Source organism: Rana temporaria, chromosome 1, assembly GCF_905171775.1.
Source record: "Rana temporaria chromosome 1, aRanTem1.1, whole genome shotgun sequence".
Lineage (NCBI taxonomy): Eukaryota > Metazoa > Chordata > Amphibia > Anura > Ranidae > Rana > Rana temporaria.
In genome coordinates, this window is record NC_053489.1 from 184,122,497 (window position 1) to 184,141,523 (window position 19,027).

Here is a 19,027-nt window from a genome sequence, read left to right on the forward strand (position 1 = left end):
GGTAGAAGCCAAAAGACGTCTGCCACCAGACCCGCGTACCAGGAACGGCGCAGCCAATCCGGAGCGACCAGGATTGTTGGTAACCCCTCCGCTTCCACTCTGCGCAACAGGCGAGGGAGAAGCTCCAGAGGAGGGAAGGCAAAGACGAGGCGATAGTGACCCCACGGTGCCACCAACGCGTCTGACGCGTCCGCCGAAGGGTCTCTTGACCTGGCCAAAAAACGTGACATCTTCCGATTGAGACGGGACGCCAGAAGGTCCACGCCTGGAGTGCCCCATTTTTGGCACAACTCTAAAACACTTCCGGGTGCAACGACCATTCTACCTGGTCCAGTGTTTGGCGACTTAGGTAGTCGGCTTGTCAACTCTGCACCCCCAGAATGCACACGGCCGACAGAGCCAGAACGTACCTTGTGGCTCACCAGAGAATGTGTGCAACCTCCGCCGCCGCGGCCGAGCTCCGCGTGCCCCCTTGATGGCAGACATACGCCACGGCCGAAGCATTGTCGGACTGGATCCTGACCGAACGGTCCTGCAGACCCAGAGACCACTTGAAGAGCCACAGCCTGATTGCCCGGAGCTCCAGGACATTGATTGGCAGACGGGACTCCACCTGAGCCCAGTGCCCCTGGGCTGACTGGACACTCCAGAACGCCCCCAGCCGAAGAGGCTGGCATCCGTCGTGACCACTGTCCGATAGCACGGCAGGAATAATTTCCTGGTCCGAAGTACCGGAGATGTCAGCCACCACACTTGGGAGGACCTGACCAGGCGACTCACCCAAATCTGGTAATCCAGAGACGAAGGGAGCTTGTCCCAACGTGACAGAATCTCTTTCTGTAACACTCGGGTGTGGAATTGGGCATACGGAAACGCCTCGAAAGAGGCTACCATGGGACCCAGAATTCTCTTGCAAAAGCGAAGCGAGGACCACATCTGGGTCGCTAACCGCTGCACCGCAGATTGCAGTGTCTGGAGTTCTTCCGTCGGGAGAAAAACTCGCTTCTGAGGAATCGAAGACCAACCCCAGGTATTCTAGTCGCTGAGACGGTACCAACATTGACTTCTGGACATTCAGTAGCCACCTGAATCTTTTGGAGGGGCTGGCAGGTAATGGACCATCCTCTCCTAAGACTGAGCTTAAAGAAGATCTCAGGAGAAGGTCGTCCAGGTATTCCACAATAGCGATTCCGCGCTGCCTTAGCAGGGCCATAATCGGAGCGATCACCATTGTGAAAACTTGTGGTGCTGAAGCCAGGCCGAAGGCCACAAACTGAAAATGGTCCTCTTCGACCGCAAAACGCAGAAAACTCTGGTGTTTTGCGCGTATGGGAATATGCAGGTACACGTCCTGAGTACCCAAGGACGCCCCAAAGTCCCCCTGATGGAGAGCCGCCACTACAGAGCGAACAATTTCACCCTGAACCTTTGCACTTTGACAAAGGAGTTAAGGGCCTTAAGGTCCAGGATTGGACGGACCCCTTCCTTTTTTGGGGACTACAGACAGATTGGAGTAAAAACCCCTGAAACCATTCCCTTGAAGGAACCGGTATAATCACTCCCCTGACCAGCCCCTGACAAGGCCACCCGGCGTACCGGAGGAAGCTGGTAGGAAAATCTGTTTGGTGGACAAGAGAGAAACTCTATCTTGTACCCCAAGGAAATTACCTCGCAAACCCAGCGGTCGGAAAGAGGGATCTCCACCGAGCCGCGCATCCGCAAAGTCGGCCCCCCACGAGTGTCTGGCGGGGGCAGACCTACATGCAGAAGCAGGCTTGTTGGGCTTGCGGTACCAGGTGCGCTTTTGATCTACAGCGGGCGCCTTAGCACCCTGGAAAACGTTTTCCTGACGCACCTGGGGGGGCAGAAAAAAAAACGCTTGGGGGAGGTAAAGGAGGGACCCTGCTTATGACGAGGCTCCTTACCCTTCCCAGATTGTGGGTGCAGAGTGCTCTTACCCCCTGTAGCATCTATAAAGATGTCATCCAGGGACGCCCCAAAAAGTCGTGCACCCTTCAAGGGTAAGTCCCCTAAGGACCTTTTAGAGGTTTGGTCCGCAGACCAACACTTTAGCCACCCAAGGTGGCATAGTACCACCGCGGAGGCCCTGGAGAGCAAGAGGAGCGTATCCAGGGCCAATTCACAGACAAACTGCAGGCCCAGCACTAACTGGTCAGCCAGGCCCACACAGAGTTTAGGAGCATTATGCGCCTCCAGCTCCTGCAGCAGGGACTTTGCCTGCTCGGTAATTGTTTGACACTAGAGCTCCGGCCAAAACCGGTCTCACTGCCGACCCCACTACTGTGAACATGGAGCGGGCCACAGCCTCAGCTCTCCTATCTGCGGGGTCCATAAAGGCGGGAGCCCCTTCCACAGGCAACGTGGTAGACTTGTTCAGTCTGGACACAGGGGGGTCCGCTGACGGAGGACTTATTTTTTTTTAAAGTCTTCCTCAAGAGGATAACGGACCGCAAAGTATTTTGGTACATCAAAAACTTTCTGCGGCCGATCCCATTCCTTGTATAATATTTTGTCCAGGTATGGAACACAAGGAAACACTTTTGCGGTGCGGGGCAGCGTGCGGAACCCAAAAGGAACCGGCATCTCTGATGTCTCAGCCGTCCTCAAGTTTTTGAGTATCCTGCACCGCAGTGATAAGAGCTCCAACAAAACGCCTTATCAAGCGCTGAAGCAGAGTCATTCTCACTGACCGTGTGGGCTAAGCCTGCAACATCTGACATGACAGAACCACAGCCAGCAGCAGGGTCTGGTTCCGTGTCAGAGCCGTCCCCAGAAGCAGGCGCAGGGAGGGGGTTTTTACCCCCCTTCTGGCCACTTGTCTCTTCAATCCTGGCGATAAACGCCTAAGGGACTGCCGTATGGGCTCTACAGAGACCGCAGGGTGACTAAGGGGGCAGAGACCCACAGGTCACCCTCCCGGCCACAAAACAGAGAGCAGGGGACCCCCAGGTAACTCACCACCCGGCCAGGCTGTAGTGCTGCTGAAGCGCTGTCCGCTCTGCGCGGTCCCTCAGGAAGCAATTCGCGGGCTGCAAAATGGCGGCCATACACGTGTTTAAAGCAACAGTGACACAGCAGAAAACACAGCCCCGCACACACAGCAACTCCAGTACAAATTAATAAGAAGGGAGAATCTGCTGCTCCAGGTGAGCACACCTGAGCAATCAATGTCCTCTCAGAAACAGGTGAGAGCCTGCAATGCATGAGGCAAAAATTGAAGGCAGGGTATGGACAGCCGCACACCAATGAATCTTAAAAAAGTAAGCCTTGAATGGTGAAAAAGGAAAGGCACTACAAAAAATTAATAGCACCACACAGCAGCACAGCCCCCATAGTGACAGAGCCCCAGGCGGACCCCCCCCCCTTACACCCGCCACCCAGCATGGGGAAGGAGGGAGAGAAAGGGAGAGAGGAAAGCAGGGCGGACCCTCATTTGACCTCCCCAGCAAAGCACAAGCCATACCACCTTGCCAGGGCAAGGGGCCACTACTTACCCGTCCTGCGACCACCGGCTGGAGGCATTCTGGACAGAACCAACGTCCTCTAAACAGCATGGCTGTCGGCCAGACACACTGTGACAAAGCCATAGAGACCGGTCATATGTGTGCCCTGAAACATGTAGTTCCCCGGCCACCCCTGGAGCAACGGGGCATGTCGTGGACGACCTCGTGCTGAGGGCCGGCACACGCTCGATGGCCGAGCATAGGGGGACTACAAGGATCAAGATCCAGCCTGTCACCCAGTCAGCAGTTGATAGTAGATCTCAGGATCAAAAAATGCATGAACAAAGCAAAATAAAAGCGGAAAAAAAAAAAAAAAAATCGCAAGAAATTGCAGAGTACATGGACTCCAGCAAGGCCATGTCTACTCCTGACGCTAGGCAGAAAAAAACTGGGGCTGCTGAGGCAGAGTGAGGGATATACCCAGGGGCCCCACCCCCTGGGAGGAGCTATACTGAGAAGTGTTTTAACACTTGAAGTGCTGTTTTTTCTGCCTAGTCTCTCCTGAAAGGAAGGATGATAAACCCTAAGGTCAATTGCTGCTGTGTCCGTCCATGTACGGAAGAGAAATATGAACTACACTAAATACCAATAGTCTTTATTCCAATAAGCACAAAACCTTAAAAATTTCCAGGTTGTGGGTATATGAAGTATTATTTAGTCCACACATGGCACATGCTTTTCTCTTTTAAAGTCCTTATGCAGATTAGCCAAAATATGAGTAAAGTTTAATGTGTGTTCATTTAACACCAGGATGATGTAGTTAGTAATATATATTATTAAAATTTAAAACGTGGTCCACATAATGTTTGCACTGTATAGGACAATCAAACGACACATTAGTAAACATAGATCCTGGGCCTTGTAATTTTCTAATTCTGTCTGTAAAAGCAACTCTATGTTAGAGTCGGTTCACACTGCAGCGGCACGACTTTGGGGGCGACTCTGCAAGTCGTCCCGAGGACAACTTCAGAGGCGATTTGCAAAACGACTTCTGTATAGAAGTCAATGCAGGTCGCCCCGAGCCGCCGCCGAAGTCGTACAGGAACCTTTTTCTAAGTCGGAGCGACTTGCGTCGCTCCTATTAGAACGGTTCCATTGCATTCAATGGGACGCGACTCGTCAGGCCGCTGAGCCGCCTGACATGTCGCCTCAGTGTGAACCGGGTCTTAGCCTAAATGCCCATGCACACAAAGGTGTTTACAGAAGTATTTGAAAAAGGAGAGTTTACAGATAGAACCCCCTCACCAAGCTTTTAAGCAGAAAAACATGTGTAAATGTGTCTGAATGCACATAAATGTGTGTATGTGGATGAATTTATGCTATTTGCCAGAAAAAAATGCTGCTTATTTTCATTAGTCCATGTGACCATTTTTTTTTAAAGTAAATCACACACATAAAACACAGATAGGTAAAATGCAATGAAAACAATTACTTTATAGTTATATTATTCAATTACAATATTGCATTACCTTAGGAGATGTGTTTCTTTTCCAGTTTTCAGCCAAATGTAAGCAAAATTTTAATGCGTGAATTTTATCAGGCCCTAAAACAAAATCACAAATTAAGAACATGAAAACTACCGCCTTAAGTCTAGTACAAATGGGCCAAATGTCGAGCGAAATCAACCAGTTCAATAAAAACCATTCGACATTTGGCCCACTTCTGTGAAGACGAGCACGCTGGAAAACTAGCAGCCGACCCGCTTCCTATTAGCCAGTGGCTGAACGTGCCGACCAGAGTGTTCTGGGGGGGGGGGGGGGGTGTGGGGGTGGCAGAACACAACAGCTCAGCAGGGGAGATTGCTGTACTAACATTGGATTGTTAATACAGCGGCTCCAATTTGATCTGTACGTTTTCTTTCCATCAACCCGCTGGGTTGAATGAACGAAAAAAACAAAAAAAACAAAAACTAGTAGTGTGTACTAGGCTTTACTTGTACATATACATAGACTGATATAAGCTACATACCTGTTGGAAGCTCTTGTGCAATTCTGTGAGCTATAGCTGCAGCCCACTCTGGGTTACTAATAGACTGAAGGTATGACTGAATAGTAAGCACAGTCTTTGCAGTTTCTTTGTTAATAAGGGAAGCGCATTCATTATTTTTAAGTTTGAGTGCTTTGGGTCGTAAACTTTTCTCAAACACATGCTTGACAGCGGTCATATACAAAGTGTCCAGTGAAACCTAAAATTTTAAAAAGTCACAAATAAAGAACATTAGCCAAGAATGACAGTTTATCTTAAAACAGAGTTCCACCCCCTCAGCAAACATTTTTAAGTCAGCAGCTACACATACTGTAGCTTTTAATATTAGGAAACTAGGCTGTCCTGGAATTCAGCAATAACGGCATCCCAGCCGATGTTTTCATCGGCTCTCAGGTGCCGTCGCTGCCATTCGTTGCAAGGGAAACCGGCAGTGAAGCCTTTTAAACCAAAGCTTCCACTTTTGGCTGGAACTCACACTTTAAGCAAGTTTATCGGTTTGCAAAGTTTACATTCCAGAAACCAACTCAATGCTATGTTTACATTAAGTTTTAAAGCAGGACCTTATAAGATGTTAGCCTATACATTAACCAGACAATGCTGGTTAAGTTGAGACCAGTTTGCATAGACTTTAAAATTATTCTATGTAAAGTAGATATGGATACAATCTATATGACTTATGGAAAAAACTTTTTCTAGTAGAGAAAAAAACACTGCGCAGAATAAACCAAATAATAAAATAATATAAATCAGTGCTGCCAAGTACCAAAAAATTGTAGATACAAAATTTTAAAGATAAGTGAAAAAGAAAAGGTACAGCGCAAAAAATAAAAAATGAAAAAAATAATAATAAAATAAAATAAAAAATGTGAATTGAAAACCTGCACGGGAAGCGCAGGTTTATATAGGGGGTAATAAGATAATTGATTGAACACTGAAAACCAATCAACTAAATGTGATCAAGGATAAAAGAATAATATATAAAAATTAAACCAATACATTTTGACATATCATTGAAAAATTCTTATAAAAGTGCCAAGGTGAATTTCACAAACCAATGTGCAAAAAAATAAGAATCAAAAAAAGTCTTTTGTGATACTAAAAGAAAAAAAGGTCCATAGGTGATAATCAAATGAAGCGCTGTTTCTATAATATTCTAGACGTGACACCAGACATATCCTGAACAGACTCTCCACCAGAAAAAGGACACCCAGGTGTTGAGGTAATGTAGTCTGCTTACCACACTGTATGACCGCTACAGCGATCGGAATAAGCTCAGGTAAAGGGTCTCCCACTGAGACTAGATGGTAAGGAATCCTGAATGGGTCCTGTGCTGTTGCCTCAAGAATCCAGCTCAGAGGGAAAAGATACAAAAAACATCCCCCATAGCGTGATATACCGTATTTATCGGCGTATACCGCGCACTATTTTGCCCTGAAAATCAGGGCAAAATCGTGGGTGCGCGATATACGCCGATACCCGCTTTCCCGCCACGAGTTTGAATACTGCGCCCGCATATAGCGAGCGCAGTACACTCGTGAATCTTCGGGCAGTCTCGGCGCCTCTCGTACTGACGTCCTGACGTCCTGAGCGTACAGGACGTCAGTGCGAGAGGCGCCCGAGCCTGCCCGAAGACTCACGAGTGTACTGCGCTCGCTATATGCGGGCGCAGTATTCAAAGTCGTGGCGGGAAACGAGCGGGAGGACGCCGCAGAAGGACGCCGGACCCGCCGAAGATGGACACCGGACCCGCCGAAGATGGACACCGGACCCGCCGAAGATGGACGCCCGACCCGCCGAAGATGGACGCCCGACCCGCCGAAGATGGACGCCCGACCCGCCGAAGAGGACACCCGACGAGGCCGCAGAAGGACGCCGGACCCGACGAGGCCGCAGAAGGACGCCGGACCCGACGAGGCCGCAGATGGACGCCGCGCAAGACACCAAAACTGTAAGTACAAAAAAACAAAAAATCTTTTTTTCCCACAGGATTGGGGGCCACTTTGGGGGTGCGCGGTATACGCCAGAGCGCGTTATACCGCGATAAATACGGTAGTTTCAACTGGCAATATTTATTATAGCTGTAAAACTGAGTACACTCACATTTTGGGTTTAAAATATCATGCACATAGGAACCAGAGCGACTGGCTGCAACATCGAATCTCGGCGTCTCCTCCACACGTTCTCCCGCTGTCTCTGCTCGTGTAGTTGGACGTGATGATGTCAGAACGCTAGCCACGCCTACGCGTTTCGTCACAGATTGACGTCTTCGGGGATTGGCAGCTATAATAAAAATTATTCCGATCGCTGTAGCGGTCATACAGTGTGGTAAGCAGACTACATTACCTCAACACCTGGGTGTCCTTTTTCTGGTGGAGAGTCTGTTCAGGATATGTCTGGTGTCACGTCTAGAATATTATAGAAACAACGCTTCATTTGATTATCACCTATGGACCTTTTTTTCTTTTAGTATCACAAAAGACTTTTTTTGATTCTTATTTTTTTGCACATTGGTTTGTGAAATTCACCTTGGCACTTTTATAAGAATTTTTCAACGATATGTCAAAATTTATTGGTTTAATTTTTATATATTATTCTTTTATCCTTGATCACATTTAGTTGATTGGTTTTCAGTGTTCAATCAATTATCTTATTACCCCCTATATAAACCTGCGCTTCCCGTGCAGGTTTTCAATTCACATTTTTTATTTTATTATTATTTTTTTCATTTTTTATTTTTTGCGCTGTACCGTTTCTTTTTCACTAATCTATATGACTTGCCAAACACATATTCAAAGGCATAATGATTTTTGGTTTATAGGTGGCAATATTTATTTCTCAGTATTTTACAATGGTGGTATGATTACAGTTTTGAATATTCAAAGTACAGCTCATCTAAGATGAAATCAGGAAAAAGAAAAAGAGAAGGAAAAAGAAAAAGAAAAAGAGAAGGAAAAAGAAAAAGAGAAGGAAAAAGAAAAAGAAAAAGAGAAGGAAAAAGAAAAAGAAAAAGAGAAGGAAAAAGAAAAAGAAAAAAGAGAAGGAAAAAGAAAAAGAAAAAAGAGAAGGAAAAAGAAAAAGAAAAAAGAAAAGGAAAAAGAAAAAGAAAAAAGAAAAGGAAAAAGAAAAAGAGAAGGAAAAAGAAAAAGAAAAAAGAAGAAAGAAGAAAGAAGAAAGAAGAAGAAGAAGAAGAAGAAGAAGAAGAAGAAGAAGAAGAAGAAGAAGAAGAAGAAGAAAACAGCCAGCCTCTTCTAAACTTCATTTAGCTCTCATCTTGCAAATGTTGACTGAAAAACTGACCCTACTATTATTACCCCCCCCCACCAAACATACATGCTAGTTTAAAACTTTGTGAACTCTCACCTTCATGTGTTTGGAGATGAGAAGCAATGACGGGAAGGACTCTTCACTTAGTTCAGCAGCTAGAACAATAGTGGATCATGACAGACAAAAAAATAAAAATAAATGTCAAAATGTTTTTACTGCATTCCTAATGGCCCATATAAATGATCCGAAAATCGTACGAAAGATACCGTTTTCAAAGAGATCATACGATAATCAGATCGTTGGTACAGAGCTTTCAAAAGCCAATCACGACAGTTCGTCCAATATCATCTGATCGGACAAACATGAAAAACTTTCTCGAATGATACCAGAATGTACGATTTTCGTTTAATCGGTACATGTGTCGTTTGAAAATACAATACAAATACACAACATGTGCCATCACTTCCAATTTTTTATTCTGTTGTATGCAAATTTTCATAACTTTAGTAACCTTGCCATTTTCAAAGTGCGACTAGCATGCAAAAAAATAAATAAATGCAGTCTGTCATCCGATTTTTAGATTGTGTGTACAGGCCATAAGTTAATGTAATTCCATTATTTACAAAAATGTGAATTTGTAATACATAAATATACAAAATCCCTCATTCTAGCACACCGTACCCTTCAATAATAAATGTTGTCTATAAATAATAAATGTTTTGGACACACGTAGAAAGCATAAATGAGTAAAGCTCTTAAAGCGGAGGTTCCCCCATAGCCAACACCTTTTCCCCTTAGATTCCTGCTCGTTTTGTCTAGGGGAATCGGCAATTTGTTTTAAAATATGATCCGTACTTACCCGTTTTCGAGATGCATCTTCTCCGCCGCTTCCGGGTATGGGCTGCGGGACTGGGCGTTCCTTCTTGATTGACAGTCTTCCGACGGTCGCATCCATCGCGTCACGATTTTCCGAAAGAAGCCGAACGTCGGTGCGCAGGCGCAGTATAGAGCCGCACCGACGTTCGGCTTCTTTCGGCTACGAGTGACGCGATGGATGCGACCGTCGGAAGCCTCTCGGAAGACTGTAAATCAAGAAGGAACGCCCGCTCCCGAAGACCCATACCCGGAAGCGACGGAGACGATGCATCTCGAAAACGGGTAAGTACTGCTCATATTTTAAAACAAATAGCCGATTCCCCTAGACAAAACGAGCAGGAATCTAAGGGGAGAAGAGAAAAAAAAAAAAAGAATTGGGTGAACTCCCGCTTTAATGTGGACTTTCTTTTGCTTATGAAGGGATCATAATTAACCTGCAAAAATATATAGGGATTTTAAAGCGGTAGTAAAGTCCACTTTGTCATTTTTACCTACAGTTAAGCCTATAAGGCTTACCTGCAGGTAAAATATATGTCTCCTAAACAGTGCCCTGGATGCAGATGGGGACATCACCAGCGCATGCGCTTTGAAGATTTGGCATACTGCGCTGGACCTTCAGAGCTTTGTGCCGGAACAGAGGGCTCCCGCGTGCAGAAAGACCGGGACAAGATATCAGCCACTGAAGGGCTTAACTCAAGGTAAGAAATTACCTTAGGCCGCGTACACACGATCGGTCTATCCGATGAGAACGGTTCGAAGGACCGTTCTCATCGGTTAACCGATGAAGCTGACTCATGGTCTGATGTGCCTACACACCATCAGTTAAAAAAACGATTGTGACGTAAAACACAACGACGTGCTGAAAAAAACGAAGTTCAATGCTTCCAAGCATGCGTCGACTTGATTCTGAGCATGCGCGGGTTTTTAACAGATGCTTTTGCATACTAACGATCGGTTTTGACCTATTGGTTATCAGTCCATCGGTTACATTTTAAAGCAAGTTCTCATTTTTTTGACCGAAGGTTAACTGACCGATGGGGCCCACACACGATCGGTTTGGACCGATGAAAAGTCCGTTTTCATCAGTTTTGACTGATCGTGTGTACGCGGCCTTACAGGTGTTTTTTTTTCTTTAAACTGCCATGGTTTATTACCATTTTAACAACTGCCCATGGCATAAGTCCCATGGTCTGCATTATCCCCCATGAAATCAGCAGATCTTTTGTTTGCTGGTAAATACTAGCATTTGTTTGAGCCATAAAGCATTTACAGTATTGTACACCATCTTTTAGCCTTAATTATTCATTTCCTGCTACAGTAATGGGATGTGGCATCGAGACAGGAGGAAGTGCCAATCCAGTATTGGCTACCGTTTGGGTAACATAGCCCGCCATTTTGGTCCTCTTCAGCTGGCTGCCTCTTCCATGTTTAGGCAGCCAGGTCTGTGCTGGGCCTGCCCTCCTGCCACCCAGCTGCTCTGAGTTCCTGGTGCTGCAACCCCCTAGGAGATTTGCCACCAGTAACCCAGGTGGCTGCAGGACCAAGGATAATGTAATTCTGGCCTAGGCCAGATGAGAAATGAAGAAAAAGGATTTTTTGTTCTCACCGTAAAAACCTTTTCTCTAAAGTCCATGGACGGACACAGCTTCCTTATATTCTTGACTGTAGGGTTATGTTTCGCCTATCAGGAGAGGACTTTAAATGGTTAAAACATGAAATCTTTAGCAAAGCTGAACAGCCCCGCCCAGGGGGGTGGTTCCTCTGGTCATAACCCCTCTAACTGCAGTGAGCAGCTCATTTAGTCAAAAAGCAGTACAAACCTAAAAAGGAGGGGTTGGTGCCGTGTCCGTCCATGGACTTCAGAGAAAAAGATTTTACGGTAAGTACAAAAAATCCTATTTTCTCTTTTGTCCATGGACGGAAACAGCTTTCCTATATTCTTGACTTTAGGGACGTCCCCATGCAGTGTCAAAAAAACGAGGGGTGGGAACAGAAATCAAAAGACAAACTTCACCCCCAACACACCAGTGTTCAACGGAGTTGCAACCTTTAAACAGCCGCCTGCAAAACTTTGCGGCTGAAGCAAGCATCCGAAGATGCACTTATATCAACCTTGTAAAACTTAGTAAAGGTGTGAACGGACGACCAGGTCACCGCCTTGAACACCATTGAGACAGACGCTTGATGTCGGAAAGCCCAGGAAGCACCAATTGCCCTGGTCGAATGCGCTGTGACAGGAAAGGGAGGTGCCTTTCAGGGCGTAAACGAGACCGCCAGGCCTTTCTTTGGACCAGACACCGACACAAACAGTGAGTCTGACCTCCAAAACGAAGCCGTCGCAGACAGATACACCTGCAAAGCATGTACCACGTCTAGTGAATGTAACGCAGGCTCCTTGGGATGCGACGGCCGAGGACACAAAGATGTAAGTAGAATGTCCTCATTTAGATGAAAAGCCAAAACCACCTTCGGAAGAAACGAAGGCTGCACGCGTAGCAACGCTTTATCCCTATGAAGGACCAAGTAAGGGGACAAGTAGGGGGACTTGCAAGACAAGGGCGCCAACTCGCAAACCTGTTTGACAGATGTAATGGCCACTAGAAAGGCAACTTTCTGGGAGAGTGTCAGGAGAGGAATCTCTCTGATGTTCTCAAAGGGGGGTTCCTGAAGTGCCGAGAGCACCAGATTCAAATCCCACGGAGGTAGTGGTGGTCTAACCGGAGGAGCCACATGTTAAGCCCCTTGAACAAAAGTGCTCACTAGTGAGTGAGTCACCAAGGGTCCTTGAAAGAAAACAGTCAAGGCTGAAATGTACCCCTTAATAGTGCCTAAGGCAAGTTTCTGATCCACACCACACTGCAAAAACAGCTTGTTCCTAGAAACTGAATATGTACGTGGATGCCACCTCATCTCTTCGCACATACAGATGTAAGCCTTCCACGTGCGATGGTAAATCTTCAGAGAAGATGATTTCCGTGCCCTCAGCATGGCGGAAAATTACCGAATCCGATAGGCCTCGGTCCTTTAGCACCTGGCTTTCAACAGCCACGCCGTTAAAGCCAGCGACTGTAAAGCAGGATAAAGAATGGGACCTTGTGACAGAAGGTGTTCTCGCAACGGCAGTCGCCAAGGAGCATCCGCCACTAGTCTTACCAGGGACGCCAAGGCCAATTTGGGGCAAATAGGATCATCGGGATCCCTTCGGCCTCCGCTCTGAAGCAGACGAGGAAGCAGTTTCAGCAGGGGAAAGGCATAAATCAGCCGATACTGTCCCCAGGGGGCTAACACATCTGTCGTGTCTGCCCAAGGATCTCTTGACCTGGCCACAAACCTCAACACCTTTCGATTGAGTCAAGAAGCCAGGAGATCTACGTCCGGCTCGCCCCATCTCAGGCAAAGGAAGTGAAATACATCCGGGTGTAGTGACCATTCTCCTTGGTCCAGCATCTGGCGACTGAGGTAGTCCGCTTTCCAGTTGTCTACTCCCGGAATGTATAAGGCCAATAGAGCTGGTATATGCTCCTCTCTGCCCACCGCAAGATGTGAGCGACCTCTGAAGCTGCAGCCAAGCTTCTTGTTCCTCCTTGATGGTTTACATGCGCCACCGCCGTGGCGTTGTCCAACTGGATCCTGATCGGATGCCCCTGTAGCCTCTGTGACCATGTGGAGAGGCACTGCCTGATCGGCCGGAGTTCCAGAACACTGATCGGCAGGCCATGATGGCGATTCCTCTCTTTCTCAGCAAGGCCAGAATCGGGGCAAGCACCTTGGTGAAAACTCTTGACGACGACACCAGGCCAAAGGGGAGAGACACAAATTGATAATGGTCTTCCCCCACTGCAAAGAGCAGGAACCTCTGGTGCCTGACGAAAACGGGGACATGCAAGTATGCGTCCTTGATGTACAAGGACGCCAGAAAATCCCCCACAGAGCGAACAGATTCCATCCTGAACTTCTACAAAGGCATTCAGAGCCTTGAGGTCCAGGATTGGACGGACTCTGTCCTTCGGGACCACAAAAAGATTCAAATAGAAATCCTAAAACCTTTCCTACAGCAGCACAGGTATGATCACCCCGCACTTCAGCAAGTGCCGTACTGCCCCTCTTAGGGCGTCCCGACAAGCCGGAAGAAGAGGAAGGTTTGAGGGAAAGAATCTGTTTGGTGGACAAGAGAGAAACTATCTTGTATCCTGATGAAACCACTTCGAAAACCCACTGGCCAGAAACCAGGGAGGTCCACCGAGCTGCAAACTCGCAAAGACGTCCCCCCACCCGGAGGTCGGGTGGGTGCAAACCTTCATGCAGTAGCAGATTTGTTTGCAGGCTTGTTTGGCCTGTGAACCCAGGGACGCTTTTGTCCCTCAGCTGGTCCCTTGTCGGCCTGGGAACGCCTACCTGCAGGCCCCCGACTGACGAAAATACAGCTTCTGCGCAGAAAATTAGGGTCCCGGCTTACGGCATGGCTCCTTACCCTTTCTGGACTGAGGGAGGAGTGTGCTCTTACCTCCCGTGACATGCTTAAACACTTGACAACCGAGGACGTCATATGACGTACTCGACTTTGTGCGGCATCATTCAGATATCATCGTCTTCACCTGGCGATTCTCTGCACGACAAGAACGATCAAAGCGACAGTTCCGCCACTTGATCGTTCTTATAGGCAGCAGGAAAGGAAGTCCCCCCCTCCTGCCGCCATCCGGTGCTTCTCCTGGCTCTCCCGTGACATCGGGGGCCCGGAGAACGAATCGGTCGTCGCCGGCTCACGACGATAGAGAATTCCTGGAGACCAGGTGGTCACCAGTCATCTCTATGACCGTTGGGTACCCAGAAGTAAACAAAGCCGCAATCGCGGCTGTCGGCATGGGATCTCATGCTTGTAAGCCTGGAGGAGAGATGTGTGGTCTTATTGACCCCACATCTCTCCATAAAGAGGACCTGTCACAGTGATTCCTATTACAAGGGATGTTTACATTCCTTGTAATAGGAATAAAAGTGATCACATTTTTTTTTTTTAAAGTGTAAAAAAAACAAAAATAAAACATTTTTTTACTTATAAAACATCCCTGTCCCCGGTAGCTCGCACTCAGAAGCGAACACGCATGTAAGTTCTGCCCACATATGTAAACACCGTTCAAACCCCACATGTGAGGTATTGTCGCGTGTGTTAGAGCGTGTGCAACAATTCTAGCACTAGACCTCCTCTGTAACTCGAAAATAGTAACCTGTAAAAAAATTTAAAGCGTCGCCTATGGAGATTTTTAAGTACCGAAGTTTGGCGCCATTCCATGGGTGTGCGCAATTTTAAAGTGTGACATATTAGGTATCTATTTACTCGGCGGAACATCATCTTTCACATTATACAAAAAAATTGGGCTAACTTTACGGTTTTATTTTTTAATTCATGAAACCAAAAAAAGGCGTTTGAAAAATGATTGCGCAAATACCGTGCGAGATAAAAAGTTGCAATGACCGCCTATTTATTCCCTAGGGTGTCTGCTAAAAATATAAATATAATGTTTGGGGGTTCTGATAAATTTTCTAGCAAAAAATTTGTGATTTTTACATGAAGGAGAGAAGTGCCAAAACAGGCCCGGTGGGTAAGTGGTTAATGATGTCATCCAGTGAGGCTCCAAATAGCCTCCTTTCCCGGAAGGGCAAATCCACCAGGGCCTTCTTGGAAGTGTGGTCCACGGAGCAACACTTTAGCCAGATCAGGCGCCGCAAAACAACCGCGGATACCAAGACTCTGGAAATCAAAGGAGCTGCATCCAGGGCTGCATCGCAGACATATTTGAGGCCATGCACTAACTGGTCAGCTATTTCCTTGCAGCCCGGGGGAGCATGATGCTCCTCCAATTACCACTGCAATAATTTTGCCCACTCAATGTCTGCGACACTAGCGATGTGGCCAAAATGGACCGCAATGCTGATCCCAGCATGGTGAACATGGACCGATCCCAGTGCCTCAGACCTCCTATCAGCAGGGTCCTTAAATGCAGGGGTCCCCTCTACCGGAATCGTGGTTACTCGGTTACCGGGGGTCCACAATCGGGGGAGATGCCCATTTTTTCAGCAGGCTCTCCTCAAAAGGGTAACGTACCGCCATGCGCTTAGGGACTGAAAAGACCCTCTGCGGTCGCTCCCATTCCTTGTCTATAAACTTATCAAAATAAGTCACATAAGGAAACACCTTAGCAGTGAGGGTCGGCTTGTGGGACCCAAAAGGGACCGACACCTCAGCAGATGCCCCAGCCGCATCCTCCAACTTAGGAGTGTCCCGCACTGCGGTGATAAGTGCTCCAATGAGTGCCTTGTCCTTCACTGACCCGAACGTGGAGTCACCCTCACTGTCCGAATGGTCCTGGTCCGCATCCTCTGATAACTCAGAACCGGGGCCCTGGGGCACAGCCAGGCCCAGGTCCGAGTCAGAGCTATTCCCAGAAGAAGGTGAGGGGGCGTTTTTTACCCCCCTTGCGCCCACCCTGGCAACAAATGTTTCCAGGACCGCCGACAAAGCGTCCACAGGAACCGCAGGTGCACCGATTGCTACCACCGGAATGTCTGAGGAAGAAACGCCAGCTTCTGACACCATGCTGACCCGCTTTGTGACAGTCTCAGGGACTACAGTCAAGGGCAAAGTATACTTAAAACAAGGTGCCCACACCCTCCTTGCTGCCACTGACCAGGGGACTCACCGCCCTGACAAGAACTGCTCAGCGCCACGTCCCGCTCTCTCTCTAAACACAGAGTGTGTCTGGGTGTCTGAGGTAAACTGTGCTGTTCGCGCCGTTCAGGAAGTCATTGCAGCACTAAAGGCCAAAACCAAAACCCACACAAAGATGTGGCCGCCCGCTGTGCATATCTGCGCCACAGCGCGGCTACAAGAAAATGGGCGCCAGTCATTTTTACAATAATAGCAGTGCAGCTACAAGAAAATGGTGCAGTTTCAAAAGAAAAACGGCACCGAGGGAAAATTAGGTGGACGAGTGGCCCCCGAGCGGAAGCACCCCCCACACAGAAAGCAGACTCAAACACCCCTGCAGCCCCCAGCCACCGGAGAAAGAAAAAAACGGTACCCCTGGTCAGTAACAGCAGGCCAATGCATTGGGAGGAGGGAAGGGACGGGGGGAGAGGAAAGCGAGGACAAAAGACCACCTAATCGACCCCCCCTAGGAAAGCCCAGCTGATCCATCCTGCCGAGACAAAAGGAAAAGTACTTACCCGTCCCTGCAAGGACTGCTGGCGCGTTCCCAACAGACCCACTTCCGAACAGTACGGAGTAGCCGACGGCCACGGCTCGCTGTGACTCAGACAGCAGTAGCCCGGTCATATGCGAGCCCCAGAACGTTCGCTCACCGGCCACCCCTGGAGCAAAACGGGGTATGTCGTGGCCAGCCCAGCGCGTGGCTAAGACCTGCTCACTCTCGATGGCCAGACTGGGGAGACTACCAGGATCTATATTATCCAGCCTGTCACTCAGCCGGCAGTTGATAAAAGATCTCAGGATCAAAAAAAAAATAATAAAAAATTCTGTGGGCACAATGGGAGCCAGGTCCTTCTCCTCTACTAGTCAGAAAAAAAACTGAGCTGCTCACTGCAGTGAGAGGGGTTATGACCAGTGGGGCTGTTCAGCATTGCTAAAGATTACATGTTTTAACCATTAACATGTCTTCCTAGTCCTCTCCTGATAGACGAAACATAACCCTACAGTAAAGAATTTAAGAAAGAGAAATATATTTATAAATATACTGTTTATACATATTCCCGCTTTAAAGCTTAACTCTGGCCAAAACATTGTCCAGATACAAGAGCCTAATGTATTCCTACATCAATCTCCACACCCTTTGTGTATTTATTATACAGTGGTGCAGTAACCAAGCATGAAACTACTGTATTTTACCTCTGTTATTTTCTTGTGCAGGGTGACTGGTCTTGTATTTGCCCCACTCCTGCAGGAAACTGCAAGCAGCCTGAAGAGAGGACCTACTGGTTCCCACCCACATGCTATATACTGTATGCAGCACAGTAATATCTAGATTTGTAAATATATTTGGAAAACAAAATGGGTTTATCTCCACTGTAACAAATGAAAAATATATTTAAATGAGTTTTTTGCATCAAATTTAGCTTGATATTACTTTAATTATTGATATTAAGAGTTGTGTAGACTGGCTAATGCCGAACAGAAAGGCATGGATGACAACATTTCTATGGCACTGCAAGCATGTAGTAGGTGACACATGGACAGCTTTTTCTTCTTATCCATTGTTAGAAACAGAAAGTCTTAAACCTTGAACTTCATCACATGATTTCTTCAATCAGGACTGTTCTTTAGCTTTCTGTTAGGGTTTTCCCTTGAACTTGCAGTTATCCGACGCAGTTGAATTCAGTCTGGCTTTGGACTGTATGGCACCTGGACCATATTTGACTGAACATTGCAGGCGTAGCTTGGACATGAACTTCAAAGCATAGGGTTTCTTGTGAGACACATTACAGATTCCATTTTGGTTAAGTTGGCTACAAGGCTACAAGTTTGCTAGCACTACCCTGTCTCAGGAGACTCACTTCGTAAATAGACTGGTTACACCCTCATTTTATCAGTTATTGGCCACCATTATTCCAAGTTTCCGGCAGGATTTTTTTATGGAATGGGTTAATGCTGTGGGACAGAATGCTGATGTCATCTGCTGGGGGTATCGCAAGAGTATTTTATTTTCTGCCGTATATCGGCAAGGAAGCATATCCCCCTACTGCTGTTCCTGTTGCAAACCATTGCACATGAAACTTTGATCTGTTCCTGCTGCCCAACTCAGACTTTTGTCGCTTTAGGCCATCCGACCCTGCGGTCATCGACCCTACACCTGCTACCAGCTGTTTTAATTTGCGAGTACTTGAGGTTTTGCCTTGAGTACTTGAGGTGGTGCCCTCAGAACACTTTCCACTAAGAGCTTAGTAACTCGCCCGTGTTGCGGCACTGCCCATTAATTTCAATGGGCAGGGCGTTTTGGGAGCGGTTTATACACCGCTCCAAAGATGCTGCTTGTAGAACCTTTTTTCCTGCGGAAACTTGAGAGGCACTTTTCAGGTGCTATTTTGCCTGAAAAGCACATTCAGTGCAAAAGATATGCTCGCAGCAATGTCGCAGTCCCCCTATAAATCGCTGATCGCCGCCATTAATAGTATAAAAATATAAAAAGTCCATAAATCTACCCCATAGTTTGCAGACGATAGAACGTTTGCGCAAACCAATCAATATACACTTATTGGGATTTTTTTTGCCAAAAACGTGTAGCAGAATACATATTGGCCTAAACTAATTAAGAAAATAGGAATTTTGTATTCACCGTAAAACCCATTTCTCTGAGTTCATGGACAGA

At 47.1% G+C, this 19,027-nt stretch overlaps 1 protein-coding gene across 1 annotated transcript in view; it reads right to left on the minus strand.

Moving 5' to 3' along the window:
- The window catches only part of KNTC1 (kinetochore associated 1), a 552,295-nt gene that overhangs the window by 128,378 nt on the left and 404,890 nt on the right, over nucleotides 1-19,027 (minus strand). The window contains exons 47-49 of the mRNA XM_040347334.1: nucleotides 8,871-8,929; nucleotides 5,493-5,709; nucleotides 4,994-5,067 (exon numbers count right to left, since the gene is read on the minus strand). Of these exons, the coding sequence (XP_040203268.1) occupies nucleotides 4,994-5,067; nucleotides 5,493-5,709; nucleotides 8,871-8,929 (350 nt within the window). The remainder of the gene's footprint in view (nucleotides 1-4,993; nucleotides 5,068-5,492; nucleotides 5,710-8,870; nucleotides 8,930-19,027) is intronic.